Raw genomic sequence first — 23,435 nt, forward strand, 5'->3', positions numbered from 1 at the left:
TGAACAAAACATATTTTAAACAATTTTATCTTTTTGTAGCTTCAGCTTTGTATTTTCACAGTATACTTATTTGAAATACAGCAGATGACAAGTCATAAATTCCTGGAACCATCCATCAGAACACCAAGAATTTTCAATATTCACTCTTCCATCTTCATCCAATGCTCAAAATGAATTCAGCCTCAGTTTTTAAAAGATTTCCATCTACAGGTACACCCTTCTGCACATGTCATCATTAGCCTTTTCAAAAAACGGATACTTCATTTTTCATACTCCAATCCTAGCTGGCATAGCACATTTCTTTACGCTTTCAATTTTTTTATTATTTTTTTAAATCTTTCAAAATGAACAGTGTACTGCTAGGAATGTCAGTCTCAGAATGACACTATTATCTACAGCTTGTAAAATCTTAATTCTGTCTGCAAGTGGCAAAGTTACTTGCTTCAATGAAACCATATCAATAAACATACATAGAGTCCACAGACATTGTATAATAAAATAAACTTACAGTCAAAATTCATCTCATTTTGCCGACAAGTGATTTCTTCCAGTCAACCTGCAAGTTCGTCATTAGCTTCAATAAAATGTGGTCAGCAAAAAAAAACAAAAAAAAAAAAAAAACATTTTTTTCACTCCCTGTTAAAATTTAGGATGATTCTTGTAGATTTCTTGTTGCTGAATTCAAATATAGCAACCATATTGTTGTAACACCCACCAATTTTAAGGGAAAAGATTTTAAGTCAAAAACTAAGTTTCTAGTAAAAAAATATTTCATATATTTTAAGAAAAATGTTACATACAGAACTAAATATTGAAAAATGGGTCTATTAACCTTATTCATTTACAAAAATGTTGTTTTTTTTTGCCTTTTAAAATCGTCCACTGTCGTCTCCCATACAAGATTCCAACAGTAGTCAGCCAACCTGGATCTAGAAAAGTTGAGCAAATGGGCTGACGAGTCTGCTGACGAGGCTACTAGGAGACGGTCGTGTTCAAGGCCGCTAAGTGGATTTTTCTTGTTTATTGCTTTGAAGTTATTGTTTTTCTAGGACTTTTGATTTAAATTTAGTAGTATAACATTATTTTGTGACTTTCTGATTGATTTGGTGTATTTATTCTTTACTCGGCCTTGTAATTGCATAAAAGTATCGGTAAGGGTATCCACGTGTTTGCAACTCCGCTGAACGAGAAGTTCTTTAGCCATATTTAGTCGCTTGATTGAATATTTTTTACATCGAATTATTTCTGTAAGTAGCTTATAGACCTAGTAAGGATCGTTAGTTTATTCTGAATTGAGACAGTGAGATATGAAAGTTAATTAATACTTAAGTGTCCGTAGATATAAAGTTCGTAAGTTCCCACCTTTGTGATACGATAGTTATATACCGTACTAGATAGCGTTAGTTGAACTTCGTTAGCAGTTAAATTGTACTTTTAAATAAATACATATAACGACTTAGATTACAAACGTAACATAATTAATTATATTTAACATAATTAATAACATAACATAATTAATTATAATTAATTAATTAATTAATAGAATCATGACTCAGACCAGAGCAGCAAAGCAAAAGGCTCAAGCTAATGGAAGTGCTGTGGCTCAGAGCAGAACTGAGGGAGGCAGTTGTCCTCTGACTCACAGCCTTATAAAATGCACTGTTTGCTTGATGTTTGCAGAGCAATCGGGTACGGGACATGATACTGCCATGGGGGATGTCTTTGTGCGTGCGCGATGCAAGGAGTGTATCGATATCAGGCAACAACTCAGCGTTCTTGTGGGCCTATATGAGAGCTTGAAGTACAGGGTGGATGCCCTCGAAGAAACTAAATTGAGGGGCCCATCAAGCTCTCAGCTGCCCACATCAACGCCAGAGCTTGCACTTGGGCATCACGTGACACAGAGGCAACCCCCAAGGCAGAATGCACTGGTCCCGAAGGAACTAGTAGTTGTTGGTGACTCTATTGTCAGGGAAACGGGGAACATGCTTTGTAAAAAGGATAGGTGGAACAGGACCAGGGTATGTCTGCCAGGGGCAAAGGTTGATGACGTTGTAGAGCAAATATCATCTTTTAAGGGCACAAAAGGTGATATAGTTGTACACGTTAGCACTAATGATATTAAGAGTAGGAGACCTGCAGAATTACTTAACAAGTACAGGTCACTGTTGAACAAAAGCCGAGAATTAGGGTTGAATTTGAAAGTGTCTGCAATTCTGCCCAGACACGATAGGAGGGAGTATATGATGAGAGCCTTGTCGATCAATTCGGCCCTGGAAAGATTGTGCAAGGCTCAAGGGGTAGAATTTTTTTCAGCCTGGACTGTACTTGTTAACAGGAGAGATTGCTTTTCCAGGGATGGGATACACTTAAATAGAAAGGGTGCAAGAATATTTGCTGATGCTATTGAGGCAGTGTTAGGTGGGTCGGAAAACTGCTAGCTTGGGGGGAGACAAAGACCAATAGATTGACAGTAGCCACTGGCAGAGGTGAAAGAGATTCTTGCACTGCTTCTATTAGAATGAGCAGAAGCCTGAAAAACAAGATGCATGATATTTCAGAGACTGCTGGGAGCTATTGCGGTACAAATAAACACATAGTTTGTGTTAAGGTAGCTAAGAATAGAAACAGGTGCAGGTATACTTGCGTGTACACCAATGCTAGGAGTTTAGTAAACAAATTTGATGAATTTGAGGTATTGCTCAAAAGATCAAAGGCAGATATTGTTGGGATATCAGAGACGTGGTGTCACACAGATATAAGGGATGCAGAAGTGGAATTTGGGGAGTACAACGTCTACAGAAAGGATAGACAGGATGGAAGGGGGGAGGGGTTATGCTATTAGTTAAGAAACACATAAAAACCAAGGAAGTGAAGCAAGTCGACATCGCTGGACAGTGCAGTGTTGAGTCAGTTTGGTGTGACATAAGGACTGGGAGATCAAAATTGAGAGTAGGAGTGTGCTTTAGGCCTAATGACTCTGATGAGTATAATAAGAAACTGTACAGGGAAATAGAGTCGGCCAGTAAATCAGAGAATCTTATAATGGGAGATTTTAATTTCCCAGATATTGACTGGAATTTGGGGGCTGGTCACTCACACACTAGCAGGGCTTTTGTGGATTTATTGGATGATTGTTTTCTACATCAGCATGTTTGGGAGGCAACTAGAGGGAGTAATACTCTTGATTTGATTATCAGCAGTGATTCTTCATGCATTAAGAATCTGCAGATAAATGAACCACTAGGTGGCAGTGATCACAGTGTGCTGAAGTGGGATTTACTCAAAGAGGTAACTACCATTAGGGGTAAAGGGAAGGGTTATTGCTTCCGTAAATGCGACTACGATGGACTGAGACAGTATTTAAATTCTATACAGTGGGACCAACTGATGATGTTACCAACAGCAAATTCAAAATGGGAAGCATTCAAAGAACTTATCTTGGAAGCTACTAGGCTTTACATACCAACTAAGAAATATTGTTCAAGGTTTAGGCCAAAATGGATGTCAGATGAACTAATGAGGCATATGGCAGAGAAGAAAAATGCATGGGATACTTACAAATTAACACATGACACAGAAGCCTATTATAGATACAAGTTGATATGCAACCAAGTTACAAAGGAGGTCAGGCAGGCGAAGGCAGATTACGAGAAATCCTTGGCAAGGGATGCAAAGAAAAACAGCAAAGAGTTCTTTACTTATGTAAACTCTAGAAGGAAGGGGATGAATCAGATTGGTCCACTTGATATTGATGGGTCAACTGTTGATGATCCTGCTCAGGTAACTAACAAACTAAATGAATATTTTGCATCGACATTCACACATCAGGAGTTATTCAGCGAGGGGAATGCCAGAGGTGTATTCAACTCTAGCAGTAAGCTACAGAATCTGAAATAACTGGGAGTAAAGTGGAGGACAAATTGTTGAAGATAAACACAAGAAAGGCACCCGGGGTGGATGGGATCTATCCAGTTATATTAAAGGAGGCAACAAAGGAAGTAAGCAAACCCTTAGCCATAATTATGAGAGCTTCCGTGGACTCAGGGGAGGTACCCATACACTGGAAATGTGCAAATGTGACCCCAATTCACAAAGGAGGATCAAAGGCTGACACAAGTAATTATAGACCTGCGAGCTTAACTTCTGTTCCAGGAAAATTAATGGAGGCACTGGTTAAAGAAGCACTGCAGGATTATTTAGACAAGACTTCAGTTATAGCTCGGACACAGCATGGTTTTGTTAAGGGGAAGTCTTGCCTGACCAATTTGATTGGATACTATGATGCAGTCACAAAAGAACTGGATGCAGGGAATAGCTTTGATATTATATACTTGGATCTTAGAAAGGCTTTTGATACTGTTGCACATGGAAGACTGCTACACAAATTGGAGCAGTGTGACATTGGAGGCAAATTGCTGCTATGGATAAAGGGGGAGAAGACAGAGAGTGGTAATCAATGGACACTGCTCATCGTGGACTAATGTTATTAGTGGAGTCCCTCAGGGCTCAGTGTTGGGTCCATTATTGTCTTCTGTATTTATAAATGATATTGGTGATGGTATATCAAGCTTAATGTCCAAGTTTGCAGATGATACAAAGGTTGGCAGGATTGTCAAGGACACTACTGACACTATGCTGCTGCAAGAGGATCTGTAAAGGTTGAGCAGATGGGCTGAGAGGTGGCAAATGAAGTTTAACATTGACAAATGTAAAGTACTACACATGGGAAACAGCAACCCCAGAACAACGTATCAACTCTGTGGTACTACACTGACAGTGGTAGAGAATGAAAGGGACTTGGGGGTGGTTGTGCAGGCAGATATGAAGTTCTCTGAGCAGTGCAGACGGGATGCAAGAGTAGCTCATGGAGTATTGTCAATGATATACAGGAATTTTTCCAGCAGGGATAAGGAGGTGATTATTCCCTTGTATAAGGCAATGGTCAGTCCACACCTAGAGTACTATATACAGGTCTGGAGGCCTCATTTCAAAAAGGATGTAGAGCTGCTGGAATGAGTACAGAGAAGGGCAACAAGATTAGTGAATGGAACAAAGGGGTGCTCTTACGAAGAAAGGCTTAAGTTTTGCAAATTATAGTGTCTGGAGACTAGGCACCAGCGAGGTGATCTGATAGAGGTGTATAAAGCCTTGAATGGTTTGAGCATGCTCAATGCTGATGGGATTCTTCCTCTAGCTCAGAATAATCACCTGAGAGGGCATAAATTCAAATTGAGGAAAGACAGATGTAGGATAGACGTGCGGAAATTTGCCTTTAGCCAGCGGGTGGTTGGTTGGTTGGTGGAACAGACTTCCATCCCTTGTCGTGGAGGTTGATAGCCTAAATAAGTTTAAGGCTCAGCTGGACAGGTATTTTGAACGAAAAGAGGGGTGAAGTGGAAGTGGGTTTTTTTTTTTTTTGGCTGATGCTGCATAAGCTTGCTTTCTTGCATCAAATGCCTCTACTAATGGTAATGCTAATGCTGACAGGTGGCAAATGAAGTTTAATACTGACAAATGCAAAGTACTATATATGGGAACCAGTAACCCCAGAGTAACGTATCAGAGTAACGTATCAACTCTGTGGTACTACACTGCCAGTGGTAGAGAATGAAAAGGACCTAGGGGTAATTGTGCAGGCAGATATGAAGTTTTCTGAACAGTCAGATGGTCTGCAAGAGTAGCTCAATGGTGTCTTGTCAATGATATACAGGAATTTTTCTACCAGGGGTAAGGAGGTGATTATCCCTTTGTATAAAGCAATGGTCAGGCCACACCTTGAGTACTGTATTCAGGTCTGGAGGCCTCATTTTAAGAAGGATGTAGAGCTGTTGGAACGAGTACAGAGAAGGGCAACAAGATTAGCGAATGGAACAAAGGGTTGCTCTTAAGAAGAAAGGCTTAAGTTTTGCAAATTACAGCGTCTGGAGACTAGCATTATTAGCATTAGCATTAGTAGAGGCATTTTATGCAAGAAAGAAAGCTTATGCAGCATCAGCCAAAAAAAAAAAAAAAAAATCCCACTACAAGTTGTTCTAACAGATTAGAAAGAATACTTGATGAGAATCAACTGAAAGAGAAAGCTGGCTTTAGGACAGGATTCTCAACTACGGATCACCTTTATATAATATTGCAGCTAATGGAGAAAGCAAATGAATATAAAACACCATTATGCCAGGCATTTGTGGATTATTAAAAGGCATTTGACTCCATACAACATAAGGTAATGTTGCGGGCACTGGAAAGGCAAGGCACAGACACCCCATACATTATGATTTTGAATAAAAAAATGAGAATGCTACCTCCTTTATTATACTAGACAAAGACAGTAGCAAATTTAAAATTGAGAAAGCAGTTCGACAAGGAGACACAAAATCTCCAAAGTTGTTTACTGCTGCCCATGAGGAAGCTTTCAGAAGATTAGAGTGATCGCAGAATGCAGTCAATGTGAATGGGGAGTACCTAAACCATTTATGATTTGCAGTGTGATCATAAGCCATGATCCCAAAGAATTGGAGGAAAATCTTAATCAGTTATGCAGAATTAGTAAGGGTTTTTGGACTAAATATGAATATGGCTAAACCAAAACTAATGATGAACAAGTATGCCTCAGAAAGGGATATAGTCATTGGGGAGCAGTAATTGAAAAGAGGTGAAAGACTTGTGGAATTTGCAGAATCTCAAGGAATGTCAGTAATGAACACTTTGTTCAAGAAAAGGGTGAACAGAAAGTGGACATGGAAGAGTCCAAATGGATTAACAACTAATGAAATCGACTTCATCCTCACTAACAGAAGATATATTGTGAATGATGTTACCATCCTGAATAAGGTAAATGTTGGAAGTGATCACAGAATGGTAAGATGTACACTTGATATAGATGTAGGAAAGGAAAGGAAAAAACTGACTCGAGTAAATAATACAAAGGTCTTTGAAATAACAGAGGAGGAGAAAAAGCAGTATGTACTGGAACTTAAGAACAAGTTTGAGCTTTTGCAGACTGCTCAGGACCAAGATATCGACGAGGAATACTACAACTTTCTGAAAGTGATAAAGCCCAAGAAACCTATAGGGAAACAGAAATCCAAAGAAGAAAAAATTAGACAAGAAACACTTGTCATGATGAACCAAAGACGACAAATGAAGAGCACGAAAAACACTGACAGGGAGAAAATTGAGTATACTGAGTTATGCAAAGCCATTAGAAAGAGACTCAGAGAGGACACAAGAAAAGTAGAACAAGCATTAAGGGAAAACAAAGGATTTAAATCAGCAGCCATGAGCAGTAATACAGGAAGACAAATGATACTGAAACTGAAGAATAGCGATGGTGTACTTATAAACAGCAGAGAAGGCATAATTCAAATAGCAGAAGACTACTATAGAGAATTATACAAGGAGCGAGGGAATGATACCAGCAGTGGGGAAGATGGATTGCAAAGTAGCAACACATACGACATACCCGATATTCTTCCCGATGAGGTAGAACATGCATTGAAGAAAATGAAGAATCGGAAAGCCCTGGGGGAAGATGAAGTTACTGTAGAGTTGTTAAAATTGGGAGGAAGAGACATAACACAAAAACTGGCAAGGCTCTTCACAAAGTGCATTAGAAAAGGTGTGATGCCTAAGCAGTGGAATAATGCAATCATAGTTTTGCTGCATAAGAAAGGAGATAAATCAGAAATTGGAAATTATAGACCAATCAGCTTGTTATCCCATATCTACAAGTTGTTCACAAGTGTCATTACTAACAGATTAGAAAGAATACTTGATGAGAATCAACCGAAAGAGCAAGCTGGCTTTAGGACAGGATTCTCAACTATGGATCACCTTCACGTAATATCACAGCTAATGGAGAAAGCAAATGAATATAAAACACCATTATTAGTATTAGTATTAGTATTAGTCATGGCCGCATGGTGCAAGAAAGCCTATGGCTTATGCTGCACCAGCCAAAAAAAAAAAAAAAAAAAAAACCGAATAAAACAATGATAAAAAATAATAATAATAAATAAATAAATAATAATAATTAATAAAAGAAAAGGAAATTAAACCTATCATCCTATGCGCCTCCCTGACCCGAAGGCACCATCCAGATGACCTTTGAATTTTCCCAAACTGTCAGCCTCTATACCACCCATGTAGGCAACTTATTCCAGTAATTTATAGCTCACTGGCTAAAATAATATTGCCAAATAGGAGTCTAGGGAGACCATAGGAACTGATTTTTGATAAAAGATGATATGTAGAGCTGAATATCCTCAGATTTTTTGAAAGAACAGCACACAAATCAACAACATGCAATGCACAGTGTCGACTTCATTGGTACATAACCAACATAATTGATCCCTGGAATGTTTGAAATCTGTGTTATGGAGTGATGAAGTGCACAGTTTTCCAATCTGATGGCAGTGACAAACGTTTGAGTCTAGAAGATGCCTGGAAAACATTATTTACTGGAGTGAATTGCCATCCCAATGTAAAGTTTGGTGGAGGTCTGGGGTTGGTTCTCGGGAATATGGCTTGGACCATTGGTCATTATTCCTTGAACAATGACTGACATGCAGCATATTGATATACTGAAATAGTAATAGCCATACAGTGCAAGGAAGCCAGAGGCTTTTGCTGCACTGACCTGGGGGGGGGGGAATTCCTGGACAGTTCCACTGTTCTTACACTGTGGCAGCAATAGTTATGCTGAGAGCCTTTTCTTGTTCGGCATGATAATGCATACTATACTGCAAAACCTGTAGTAACTTAGTTTGCAGGCATGCATGGCCTACCTGGAGCCCTGACTTTAACTCCATTTAACACATTTGGGATAAACTGGAATGTAGATTTGGGCCAAAACAACAGGCCTGCAATCAATAGTTCCACTAACCGCTGTAGTGAAGGAGGAATGAACTACAGTACTTCCTTCCTGTTATCAAAAATTGGTTCGTAGTCTACAAATGAAAATAGTGTGTAATTAAGGCCAAAAGTGGCTGAGATATTAAACATTGTGTCAGTAAAAGGTTCTTTGCAGGCATTCATTTACTTTCGGTAATGTGTATATTCCTCATTTAATTTTTTAAATTCTTCTCTCTCTCCCAGCAATTAAACAACATAACCTAAAAAAATGGCACTCCTTACATTAATTTAAAAATGGAACAACACGGTTAATTATTTGTGATATGTCACCTTTTATTTAATACAGTAACATGTATACATATACAAATAACATTTGTGATTTGCTTGGTAACTGGCCTTAGAACACAGTATTTGATATTTAAAAAAAATAAAAAATAAAACTCAAATTACACGCAATCCTAAAATTTATTTAATTTAAATAAAAAATCCTAAGTTATAAAGAATTTCCAACCGAATATTTTCTTAAAGAATAGAATACATTAACATCAGCTGCAGTGAAATAGCTGTTCGAATGAAGTTTTTCTGGCATTGCGAATCGTAATTTTTCCCAGAATCTCCGTTCTCCCCAGACTAAAATCACCGAGGATTGTAAAATATGTTTAAAATCAGAATCAATATCTTGGAGAACTATTTTATTTAATAAAATTACAATGACTTTGTGTTGCTTATTACATCTACTTTCTTGAAAAATATTCCACACTTTGGTTATTCTAACTTCAGTAGTAGGGAAAACCATGGAGACAATGATCAAAGTTGGAATAAAGAATCATTTAGATAGAAATGGAATTCTGAAGGATACCTAGCATGGTTTTGTAAAGGGAAAATCATGATTAACCAATCTGGTTAGCTATTTTGACAGGGTCACTCAAGAGCTGGACTTTGGGAATAATTTTGACATTGTTTATTTGGATTTCAGCAACTCATTTGACTCAGTCTCGTGCTAAAAAACATATGCCCCCCCCCATTGGAGAATACCCCACACTTTGGTTTGTTTGTTATTTGGTTTTTAGGAGCATTAGCAACTAAGGCCATATTGCTCTGGGGATATGCAGTGATCATTCCCTAACCTTTCCGCATCCTCCGTATTGGCAGCTCGAACCCCGGTCTAATCAAGAAGCGTGTGCTATGCACAGCTGCTCCTGCCCACCTGGCTACGGAGGTGCCCCCCACACTTTGGAAAGCCTCTTGTGCAAGTTCTTGAACTTGCACCCAGTCCAATCCTCTAACATTCCCTATGCATGATTATCTGGGAAATTGTTTTCCTCTTTACCTTCTATATTTTCTTCTATTAATAGCTTATGTATGTCATTTTTTCTCAATACAGTAAACCCCCGCTATTCGCGGTATCTGTATTCGCGGTTTCGCGTATTCGCGATCGCCGATTTAATATAAAATGAAACCTTAAAAAATGTGAATTTTAAAGCGCCGTGAATATTTTCCGCCATAAAAAACATGGGCGTGGCTAAAATTATCTTTCCCGGTCAAAACAGCGCTCAGTGGGTGGGGGGGAGGGGTGACAAAATCGCGAGCGTGGATGTTTCTCGCTAATCCTTGTTCAGTATGTGTTATGCGCTTGTCATGGAAGGTTTCGTCGTTTGCTTTTAATTTATATGTTTATAAATTGAATAAATTTATCAATTTATAAATTGATATGCTTACAAAAATGATAAATCTACCGTTTTGCAGTGTAAAACAAACTTTTTCGAGTGTATTAACGAAGAAAGTGACTTTATTGTGGACAAGTTCTTTCTAACCCCTACAAAAATATGGCTACGAATAAAAAGAGAAATGTGAAAATATCAAAGAAGGTGATGACATTAGCGAATAAAATTGAGTTATTAGACAAAATTTCTAATGGTGAAAGTGTCTCCTCAGTGGCAAAACATTATAAAGTCAACGGTACGATCAATCAAGAAATCGGAAGAAAAATCCGCCGTAGTGTCCGTGAAAACGCGCTAATTGTTTCAAAAATTTGCTCTGTAACTCGTGATGTTAAATTATAAAAAATTGAAAAAGCTTTAAATCTGTGGATAGAAGACCGAACTCAAAATAAAATTCCGTTAAGTTCACTCATCATTCGCGAAAAGGCAAAACTCCTTTATCAACACTTTAGCGAAACTGGTGATAGCACTGGCGTGATGTTTTTTTTTGCTAGCAAGCAAAGGCGCTGGTTTGAAAGATTTGTTTGAAATTTCTAATAAATATTACAATTTAATATTAAATTGTCTCTTATTTTCATTTCGATGCCATATGCTTGCATTTCACTATGTACTGTCTATGTACATAGTCATATTACGAAGGTACATATAATACATACATAGACAAAATTTTAGACTAGTTTTTCTTATATATTTCATACTTTGGAACGGAACCCCTTTATTACTATGGGAGCCATAACTCAGTATTCGCGTTTTCGGTATTCGCGACATTTCTCAGGAACGTAACCCCCGCGAATAGCGGGGGTTTACTGTATACATTATTTTTTGAATATTTATACTTTATTAATATGTCATGTTTTTCGTAATCAAAATAATACAAATAAGTTAAGTTAGTTTACTTCTCTTTAATGAGATTAACAGTGTACGTCTTTTACTAAATGTTCACAGTACACTTTATTCCTTAATTTTCTTTTCCATGTTATTTTCATCATTCTTCGGTGTGCTCACATTTCAAAAGCACTGATGTTCACAAGTGTCATTACTAACAGATTAGAAAAAATACTTGATGAGAATCAACCGAAAGAGCAAGCTGGCTTTAGGACAGGATTCTCAACTATGGATCACCTTCACGTAATATCACAGCTAATGGAGAAAGCAAATGAATATAAAACACCATTATGCCTGGCATTTGTGGATTATGAAAAGGCATTTGACTCCATACAGCATAAGGCAATGTTTCGGGCACTGGAAAGACAAGGCATAGATACTCCATATATTATGATTTTGAAGAAAATATATGAGAGTGCTACATCCTTTATTAGACTAGACAAAGACAGTAGCAAATTTTAAATCGAGAAAGGAGTTTGACAAGGAGACACAATATCTCCGAAGCTGTTTACTGCTGCCCTTGAGGAAGCTTTCAGAAGATTAGACTGGTCGCAGAAAGGAGTCAATGTGAACGGAGAGTACCTAAACCATTTACGATTTGCAGATGACATTGTGGTCATAAGCCACGATCCCAAAGAATTAGAGGAAAATCTTAATCAGTTATGCACAGTTAGTAAGGATTTCGGACTAAAGATGAATATGGCTAAAACAAAAGTAATGATGAACAAGTATGCCATGGAAAGGGAAATAATGATTGAAGGAGCAGTAATTGAAAAGGTGGAGTCATATACTTATCTGGGACAAGTTATTAGCTGTAATAATGATAAATGGCTGGAAGTCAAGAGAAGAATAAATTTTGGATGGATAGCATTCAGGAAATATAGTCACATACTGAAGAGCAATATCCCAGTTTGTCTGAAACGTAAAATAATGAATCAACGTATACTCCCCACCATGACTTATGGAAGTGAAACTTGGGCACTCACCAAAAGAATGGAAGAGAAGCTAAGAACTACACAGCGAAGAATGGAACGAATTATATTGGGAATCAGACTGTTAGATAAGAAGAGAAACACATGGATTAGGCAGCAAACTGAAGTAAAGGACATTCTTATCAAAACTAAAGAACTAAAATGGTCTTGGGCAGGACACATAGCTTGAAGACATGATGACAGATGGACTAAGAAAATAACAGAATGGTACCCAAGAGGAGCTAGAAGAAAACCTGGAAGACAAAGGCGGAGATGGATAGATGAAATTCATGAGTTTTTGAGTAGTAAATGGATGGCCAGTGCTCAAAACAGAAGGAACTGGAAAGTTGCTGGAGAGGCCTTCATCTTGCAGTGGATTGAAAATGGCTGATGATGATGAATTGAAAAGGTGGATTCATTAATAATGATAAATGGCTGGAAGTCAAGAGTAAAATAAATTTCAGATGGATAACATTCAGGAAATATAGTCACATGATGAGGAGCAATATCCCAATTTGTCTGAAACATAAAATAATAAACCAATGTCTTATGGAAGTGAAACTTGGGCACTCACCAAAAGAATGGTAGAGAAGCTGAAAACTACATAACGAAGAATGAAACAAATTATATTAGGAATCAGACTGCTAAATAAGAAGAGAAACACATGGATTAGGCAGCAAATGTAAGTCTGTTGTTTATTATTTGGTTTTTAGGAGCATTAGCAACTAAGGCCCTGACCTTTCTGCATCCTCCGTATTTGGTGGGCACAGGCTTGAACCCTGGTCTAATCAAGAAGCATGTGCTATGCACTGCTGCTCCTGCCCACCTGGCTACAGAGGCGCCGCAAATACAAGTAAAGGACTTTCTGATCAAAGCTAAAGAACTGAAATGGACTTGGGCAGGATACGTAGTTCGAAGACATGATGGCAGATGGACTAAGAAAATAACAGAATGGGGTACCCAAGAGAAACTAAAAGAAAACCTAGAAGACAACAACAGAGATGGACAGATGAAATTCATGAGTTTATGAGTAGCAAATGGATGATAGCCATTGCACAAAACAGAAGGAACTGGAAAGTTGCTAGAGTCCTTCATCCCGCAGTAAATTGAAAATGGCTGACGATGATGATAGTTTGAAAACTGAGGGTGATGAGAACTTTTTACGCACATATCTGAGTTTTTGAACATGTTTCCTATGAGAATCTGTCAAAATTATTTCAGGGAGGAAATTAATGCTGACCAGTGTAATTTTGCATTTTCACATTTTCATTTTTAAAAGTGAATATTGTAATAAATGGAATAAAAAAACAAGATCGAGTGGTAAAATTTTTAATAGAGAATTCAATTGTATTTCAAGTTATTATAATGAATGTAAAATCACATTGGGTTTATAGGAAATCAGTTGGCACCTACCACATAGGTTATAATGTGCTGGAACATTAAAAAAAAAAAAAAAAAGCTTGCTAAAGAGGATTTGACCCTATATATTTATGTATATATAAAGTTTTTGCAGAAATGTATGACAATTTGTATATTAGGTAACTTTTTTTCCTACTGCATTATGGCTGTTATTTTATTATTTGAAACTCAGTCACAACCTATGTCATTTATTTATTTATTATCTACTATGAATTTAGAAAATAATAAAAAAAGCAAGCGCTAAAAATGTATCTTCACCTTATCTGCCTGACGTAAGCAGTCAATGCGTCTCATTTTCCCTTTCTGATCTGGATTACTACGTACACAAGTTACACATTTGTTTCCTGTTATTCCTAGTACAAAATCTTCCCTACATTCCTGAGTAATATCTTTTCGCAATTTACCAAGCAAGCGAGAAGCCCATTTCTGCTTCACTTCTAGTTTTTCATTCTATAAAAATAATAAAAATACTCTATCAAAACTGTTGTTAAAAAATTATTTTAAAGTACTACAGTGTTTATAATGAAAACTACCATTATTACAGAAGTGCAGGGTATTTCAATGCTGCAACTGAAATGAAATCAGAATTCATGTAAATTGTGTCTCACAGGCTTTCTGCTCTCCATGATCAAAACCAATCACAGGTAAGCATACAAATTTTGTTTAAAATTATGATTGTTATTATTGTCCGTTAACAAATACTTCCCAATAAATGCTCATATAGTTTCTTTTAAAAAAATATAATAAAAAACTGTCCTAAATTCTCATTTACAGTATTTAAGCATTATAAAAGCATTTACTATGTCAGCCACACTTACTTTGTAAATGTGAATACCATAGGACTATGATTCAACTGGGATAATTATGATACATTTTTAAGTATGTCACCATTAGAAAACATAAAAATATACATGATTAATCTCTCTAGAAGCACAACCACTCTAATCCTCTCAGATCTGCATTTCCTGTCTCTAATCCTCTCTTTTTCTCTAACAACTCTAATACTCTCATGTCTGTGTTTCGTGTACACATTGCATTTAACATATTTAAATTCTGCATCCAGTACATCAGAATGGTACTAGGATTCTGATATTTCTATGAAGTCAGAACTTATTTTTTTACTAGTATTGCAAACGATCAAAGTTATTAACTACATTTACAAAGAACCATAAAAAGAAGCTGTCTGCATGCTAATGCTGCAAATATGTGAAAGTGTGTCTTTTTATGTTCTTCATAACTCTAGCACAACTTGTGTGATTGCTTATGTTTTTCCTATATGCTTTTCCAAAGGTATTTCCCATATGAATATTTGGAATTATAGCTCATTTTGTATTAGTTATAATAGGCTCTATGGTGTAAAAAATTACTACTTTCCGAGTTACTGTTTTTTTTTTTTTTTTTTTCCCCTTTCAAGGAAAGCCTCAAATACAAAGAGTATTAGAACCTATAGTACTTAGTATGCATTAAAGATTTAGAAGACAGACAATACGTGCTCACATTACACTTGAATTTATGTAGACTGCAATTTTCAGGAAATACATATGAAGGAAAGCAGAAGTAGAAGAGAAAAACAAGGAAGAGGAAAAGTTGGTTCTGTGAATTTGAAGTTGGACAGTGAAATGATATTAATGTTAGTAGTGGCAAACAATGCAAGAAAGCAAGCTCAGAGCATCAGCCAAATAAATTAAAAAACTATACTTCCCATATCACCTTCCATCCCCTTTAACAGTTTGTCTAGTTCTTCCAAGTATTCATTCAATCTATCCACTTCTAAAACACCACATGAAAGTTTGTTCCAACAATCAACTACCCACTGGCTGAAGACAAACATCTGCACATCTATCCCGCAAACATCTTTCCTCAATATAAATCCATGTCCTCTCATACCTTGATGCATAAACTGATCAATAGGAAGGATTCCATCAAAATGAACTTACTCCATCCATCCAGAGATTTGAGGAGATCTGATTGAGATCTCCTCACATCCGTGAGGAGATCTCAATCAGATTTCCTCACGGATGTTCAGTGTCCAGGTGTTACAATTTGCAGAACAGATGGCTTTTATGGTAAGAGCACCCTTTTGTTCCCCTCAATAACCTTGTTGCTCTTCTGTACACCCACTCCAAAAGATTCACATCCTTCCACAAATGAGACTTACAGACCAGCTTGTGTACAGCAGTATTCAAGATGGCATGTCCATTGCCTTATACAACAGAATGATCAATTCCTCACTATCAAAATTCCTGTATATCACTGACAAAACTCCATGAGCTGTCCTGATAACCTGTGTCCAGTTGTTTGTTTGTTATTTGGTTTTTAGGAGCATTAGCAACTAAGGCCATATTGCTCCGGGGATATGCGGTGGTCATTCCCTGATATTTCCGCATCCTCCGTATTTGGTGGTGATGGGTTTGAACCCCGGTCTAATCAAGAAGCGTGTGCTATGCACTGCTGGTCCTGCCCACCTGGCTACGGAGGCACCCCTGTGTCCAGTACTCAGAAAACATCATATCTGATTCCACAATTACCACTATATCTTTTACATTCTCAACTACACTGAGTGTGGTACAAAACAGTTGGTACATTAATCTGGGAATATAGTTACTCATATGAAGTACCTTGCATTTCTAAATGCTAAACTTCAAATGCCATTTTTCAACCTGCCTGCCTAATTTATCTAGATCTTATTGCAGTAGCACACCCTCATTACTGACTTTAACCACTCTGCAAACCTTTGTAATATCTGCAAACTTAGACACATAATAATATGCTTTCATCAATATCATTGATAAATACAGAAAACAACAGTGAGTCCAGCAGTGAACCCAGGAGGAATTAACTAATAACATTAGTTCCAGAAGAGCAGTTCCCAATGATAACCACTCTGTCTTCTCCTACTTAACCACATCTTTGTCCATAGCAGTCACTTTCCCTTAATGCCATACTGCTCCAATTTATACAACAGTCCTTTATGTGCAATAATATCAAATGCCTTTCTGAAATCTAAATATGTGATGCCAATGTGATGAATAAATGAAATAAGTATCCACAAAACATGATGCACAACTCTGTTTTTTTAAACCTAGGCCTGAAAACTGAAAAGCTCAAGACAAAAGAGCCAAACATTTTGATACAGATAAGTCCAAGACAAAAGAAATAATGACAGAGGTGTATATCAAGAACTTTCAGGAATATATAACCAAGGAAGAACTAGCCTTAGAGTTTCACCTGAAGTACTTTACCAACTCCAGATGCAATCAATCCTGCAACTGGATTACAGAGTTACGGAAGAATATGGATGATAATCACAAAGAAAGAGATAATCTATATAGGACAGGGTAGCCATAGGTACTGGGAACATTTCCCTATATCTAAGTGCTACAGTTGTTTGAAATTTGGGCATAATTCACACCCAAAAAGAAACCACTTGTAGCCATTATGATGCCAAATATCATGATTACAGAGTATAGGAAAACACAGGAGGCAAAATGTGCCAACTGTAAATCTGATATGGCTGGCATTTAATCAGCAGAGGTAAATGACAGAAGGGAAACTTACCAGAGTTTAAGGAACCAGAACAGAAGCCTTGTAAGGCAGAAAAAGAAGGAATCCTGGCAAATGCTTGGTACCACTGGTTGCTTTTTGTTTGTTATTTGGTTTTTAGGAGCATTAGCAACTAAGGCCATATTGCTCCGGGATATGTGGTGGTCATTCCCTGACCTTTCCGCATCCTCTGTATTTGGTGGTGACGGGCTCGAACCCCGGTCTAATCAAGAAGCATGTGCTACGCACTGCTGCTCCACAAGTTACAAATAACAAAATAACACATAATAACAAAAATTCTATGAAATTATAAAGTGGCTTAGCTGCTATATAACCAAAAAACACAACAAAACATTAATACAGCTGAAACCTGTTAAAATGCGAGTTGTTAAAACACGATTCTGCTTATAACACAATGCAAGCATAGCTCCCATTTTTCATCAGTTGAAACGTGTTTTTAGTCACTGAAAATCAACATTTTGGATTCTTTGTGAACATGTGGTGATATTTTCAGTTTAATGGGAATCTGTGATATGCATTATCCTTTAATTTCCATAAGAACAAATGTACATCCAGAAAACATGCTGTATGGATATTGTTCCCTTAAAAACAATTACAATAAAGCAAACTTTTTTTTATCAAATGTGCATTGTACTGTTATCAGTGTTACACCAGTTTTCCACTTTCCAGTGTGGCTTCCAATAAATGAATTTTCTTGATTTTTTGTTAGTAGATGCAATACACTTTGAAGAACGGAAGTAGGGCCTTTTTGTTTCTGAAAAACAATTGTTGCAATTCTTTCATTATTGTTTCTTATACCAAGAAACAGTCGTGCATTTTTTTTTTTTTTCCCCCTGCCTTCTTGATAAAGCTTCATGAAGAACTGTGCTGTAATGCAGACACTTGTGCAAACATAACTCCCTTTTGTAAACAGAGGGAGAGCACTTGCTGGAAAAACAAAAGAATGGAGTAGCATGTTTCATGAATGCTTTGCTAGGGAGGGCAGGGGAAGTGAAAAATAACTGAAAAAAGGCTTTAAAAAATGCACACTTCATGTTACATTTTTGCGTTTGTGTGATAATCAATAAAGATTTCTCAGATTTGAAGTGGGAAATATCAGAGAAATCAGTTCTGGCCCCAGCTACAGAGTTTCAGCTCTGTAGACAAGTGTAAAAAATTATAGAATTTATTAGTTGAAACTTGAACTAGGTAAAAATTAACCCAGAGGACTAACAAAGAGTTACAATTGTAACTTTACTTGTTGACTTGTATTGCGGAGGCACTTGCTGGTTTGCAAACTGGACTTAATTTCTTAAAACAGAAAAGGTAGATCCCCTTTCAATTTTACAGTTAAAACGCCTTATTGAAATTGCTAAAAAGAAACAGAGATGCAATGCAATAGTCAACCCTTGATACAGTTTTTTTAAAAAATGAAAGACTTGAAAGGAACAACGAAAATGTCTACTAATGTACAAAGTTGAAAGAACACAGAGTGCATTATGTTTTTCTTTTCTCCCAAATTTTCAACCGTTTGTAAATTTCAAAACACAAACATAAATATCAATACAACCACATGGAAAAGCAGTTTTTGTGACAAAACGTGTATGTTTATTGTGTTTATGTATATTTAACAAGATGAATAGTGGTTTTTTACATACTTTATTATACAGTGCATCAATAAGAAATTGAAACAATGTAATTGCATTTATTTCCATTATTATTTTTTGCATCATTTTTCTTAGAAGTAGTATCGCAATTATCATGCAAAAAAAGAGAAAAGCAAAATTGAAAGTATGTATGAAGTTTGAATGCTGAAAAATGGCTAGAATTTTCTTGTGCAATGCAACTTTTTTTTTTATGTGAACCCCAATCACGAGAGGAATTAGAACCTATAGTACTTAGTACCATGCTTGGGTTGGAGGTTGAGAAGATAAAAGAAGATATTTGTTGACACTGGACTTGAACTTCTGTAGACTGTAATTTTCAGGAAATATGTATGAAGGAAGGCTGTTCCAGAAAACTGCAGTTGAATGAATAAATGAGGAAAATGAAAAGTTGGTTCTGTGAATTTGAAGTTGGACAGTAAATGGATGTTGGCGGCACGTGTTCGGACTGTTTTGAAAGAGAGAGAAGGAATTATAGAAGCCAATTCAGAAGAAAATGTCCATGGAAGTATCTGTAGAAGAGGCATGCAGCAGAAACAGTACGTCTATGAGAAAGCAAGTGGAGATACTCTGTTAGAGATGAATCATTAATTAAACTAACTGCCCTCTTCTCAATGGAATCAAGAAGCCTGAGAGAGGTGTTGGGGCCACCACCCCAGATGTGGGAACAATATTCCATGGCAGGGCGGTTTTGCAATTTATACAGAGTGAGCAGCTGTTTGGAAGAAAAGTAACGCCGAGAGCAAAAGAGAAAACCAAGTTTTTAAGATGCAGAGGAAGCAATATTTGTAATGTGCTTGTGCCAAGAGAGATTAGAAGTCAGGGTAATCCCCAAAAGAGATATATCATTTTGCCTAGAAATCAGAGTGTCACTAAAGATAAGCAAGGAGCAGAAGAATCCTTTTTGCGAGATATAATTACCTGAAGATTGGCATTTAACGAATTGGTAGCAGATTTTCGAGAAGTTGAAGCTGATTGAGCAGGACAAGGTTTCTCAAAATGGAAAGTGGAATGCAATGTGCTATCATCGGCAAAACTATGGATAGGATTTCCAGTCAATGGAAGAAGGTCATTAATATACAAGAGGAAAAGAGTGGGGGAAAGAACTGAACCTTGGGGGACACCGGCATTAGTGGAGAAGTTAGAAGAGAGAGAGAGCGAGAGCACCATCTACCATCACCCTCAGTGAGCGATCAGAGAGAAAACTGGATAACCAATTACTAAAAACAGTTGGCAAACCATAAGATGGAAGCTTGTTTAGAAGACCTTTATGCCAAACATGATCAAATGCCTTTGAGATGTCAAGAGCAACTACTCCACATTAGTGGAAAAGTTAGAAGAGAGAGAGAGAGAGAGCCATCTACCATCACGCTCAGTGAGCGATCAGAGAGAAAACTGGATAACCAATTACTAAAAACAGTTGGCAAACCATAAAATGGAAGCTTGTTTAGAAGACCTTTATGCCAAACATGATCAAATGCCTTTGAGATGTCAAGAGCAACTACTCCACATTAGTGGAAAAGTTAGAAGAGAGAGAGAGAGAGAGAGAGAGAGAGAGAGAGAGAGAGAGAGAGAGAGAGAGAGAGCGCCATCTACCATCACGCTCAGTGAGCGATCAGAGAGAAAACTGGATAACCAATTACTAAAAACAGTTGGCAAACCATAAAATGGAAGCTTGTTTAGAAGACCTTTATGCCAAACATGATCAAATGCGTTTGAGATGTCAAGAGCAACTACTTGTATTTCACCGAACCTTTCCATTGAATTAGTCCATAAATGGGTAAAATAAGCCAGAATATCACCAGTGGATCGACACTGACGGAATCCATACTGGCAATCGTTGATCAGACGGAAGGTTTCTAGGTAGTTTAAGAGTTGGCAGTCAATTGATTTCTCCATTACTTTAGAAAGAGTAGAAGTAATTGCAATGGGATGATAATTGGATGGGAGGGATTTGTCACCCTTTTTAGGAACTGGCTGGCTGGATATGAGCAAATTTCCAAGCAGAAGGAAAAACACCTTTGGAATAAGAAAGTAAAAAAAAGCGGCAAAGAATAGGAATAAGTTCAGGAGCACAGGTTTTGAGAACAAGTGGAGAAATACCATCAGGACCTGGAGCTTTCTTAGCATCAAGATTCATCAAAATCCTTCTGATATCCTTTTGACGGAAGACCACAGGAGGCATTGAATGGAGCGTGTTGGGAATGGCGGGAGGTGTTTTACCAAGATCATTAATACATCAGCTGGAAGAAAAATGGGATGCTAGCAGGTCAGCTTTATCCTTGGCTGAAGTGACAACAGAACCATTTGGTTTGGACAGAGGTGGGAGCATAGATGGGCAAATGTTGAAGCCAATAGCTTTGGCAAGAGACCAGAATGCTCGGCTACCATTAGGCCAAGAAGCAAGTTTTCTACTCTTAGCCTGTTCAAACTCTAGTTTGGACTGATTAATAACTACTTTACAATTGTTGCGAGCTTTGGTGTAGGCAGAAAATGAAACTGAAGAATTAGAAACAAGCCAATTACGATATGCAACATTCTTCTCTTGAACAGCCTTAGCACATTTATTGGAAAACCAAGGTTTAGATAAAGGACGAGATTTTAAAGTGGAGTGTTGGATGAAGGATTCCATTCCTGAAAGCATAATTTCACTGACACGATCTGAGCAAACGTTGACATCAGAAGTTTTGAAACAGTAATCCAACCAAGGAAAAGAAGAAAAGAAGTCTCGCAGGTCATCCCATTTTGCATTCTTGTAATGCCAAACAACATGAGGTTGGGAATAGCCATGAGATAAAGGTTCCATTGGAGAAGAGACAATCACCAAGTTGTGATCTGAAGTGCCTAAGGGACATCTCACTTCGACCATGTACTTAGAAGGGTTGTTTGTGAGAAAAAGATCAAGCGTATTGGCTGTATGATTAGGATTGTCCGGTATTCTTGTACGTAAATGAACAATCTGTGCTAGGTCATTAGTAATTGCAAAAGCCTCAGCATCTCAACCTGCTGGGTCGGTGTGACTAGAAAACGGAAGCCAGCTGGAGTTGTGAACATTAAAATCACCAAGGAAAATTACCTCACTGTTAGGAAAGCTGGACTGGAGAAAGTCAAGTTGCAAAGAGAGGAAGTCAATGAGCTCCAAGTGATTAGTGGAGTTGGGAGAACGGTAGAGACAACAGATGAATTTGACACAATGAGGTAGAGAGATTTTAAGCCAGAGGAGATTCCAAATTGCCAAGTCTCTGACAGGGAATATTAGAATGGACATATGCACAAGTACCACCTTTGAGGCGAAAGGAATCATATAGCGAATAATTTGGGCATCTGAGATGAGCAGTAGTTGAATCAACCGATAACTGAGATTCTGTCAGAAAAAGTACTTGGGGTTTGGCAGACTGCAAGTGGAAATGGACATCGTTGAGATTAGAATTGAGACCACGTATATTTGTGAAATGAATTAGGAAGTGCTTGGGAGGTTTAGATCCTTTCACAGATAAGCTTACTCTATTAGTTTGATAATGCATGGTGTATTCAATAGTAAGAAAAAGTAGGTGGGACATGCTGTATGGAGTAATGAAATTTTTGGATATGGCGTACACGTGGTAAGAATATACCCAGATCCTTGACATAACGTGGCCTCGACAATGCTCCCCGCATACACACTACTCGGACTCCCTCCAGTCACTATCTGGCAGAGATAGTCCTGGAGGGAGTCCGACTGGAGGTAGCAAGATTATACACTAGCTGATCCGGAAGCCTCCTGGAGAGTTACCAATAAGTTCGGTCCGGTGTACGAACTAGCAGCCGGCCTGCGAACACCATTTTAGATAGCTGTACCCTCGAAATGTAAGGAATACTGGATCTCGCCACGTTCATCATAACCAAAAAGTCATCAATCATACTGCATGATGGAAGAAGGGTTGACCGGAACTTAGCTCTAGAGACTAAACATGGGTTCCACCACTATACGCCTCCAATAAGCAAAGTGGTGGTATTTCACAGGTTGATGAGAGTCATCTACCACCTAGTACTGCCTGGTAACATAGAGGGGGCGGCGTTCCTCCATGTGGTGTGGGTGCCACACTTCGACCCCTGCTTACGTTAGTTCACACCTGGGTGGTCACCCACCATGTACTTGTGCATGGAGGTTATACCCAGGATTACTAACAGTCTCACCATCGTGAATGTGCAAGCAGAGGATTTGGCTGTCACAGACCGTCCGGACTTTGCCGAAATTTGGTCCACTTGACTTGAGTGTCACCCGAATATCAGTTCCATCAGCGTTTTAGACTCCCAGGTAGCAAGTACCGCTTGTCTGGCATATCTGAGAGAATGTCTGTGACAACCTCAAGGACCAACTCAACTTATATCATGATGTG

At 37.8% G+C, this 23,435-nt stretch overlaps 1 protein-coding gene across 3 annotated transcripts in view; it reads right to left on the reverse strand.

Moving 5' to 3' along the window:
• LOC150087090 (nuclear factor 1 A-type-like) overlaps nucleotides 1–23,435 on the reverse strand; it is a 384,875-nt gene that overhangs the window by 250,029 nt on the left and 111,411 nt on the right. For all 3 annotated transcript variants that reach the window (XM_090371811.1, XM_090371808.1, XM_090371809.1), the window contains one exon: nucleotides 14,108–14,299. In XM_090371811.1, coding sequence (XP_090227937.1) covers nucleotides 14,108–14,299 — 192 coding nt within the window. The remainder of the gene's footprint in view (nucleotides 1–14,107; nucleotides 14,300–23,435) is intronic.

This window comes from Mastigoproctus giganteus, chromosome 4 (assembly GCF_048544385.1).
Source record: "Mastigoproctus giganteus isolate SK-2022 chromosome 4, ASM4854438v1, whole genome shotgun sequence".
Taxonomy (NCBI): Eukaryota; Metazoa; Arthropoda; class Arachnida; order Uropygi; family Thelyphonidae; genus Mastigoproctus; species Mastigoproctus giganteus.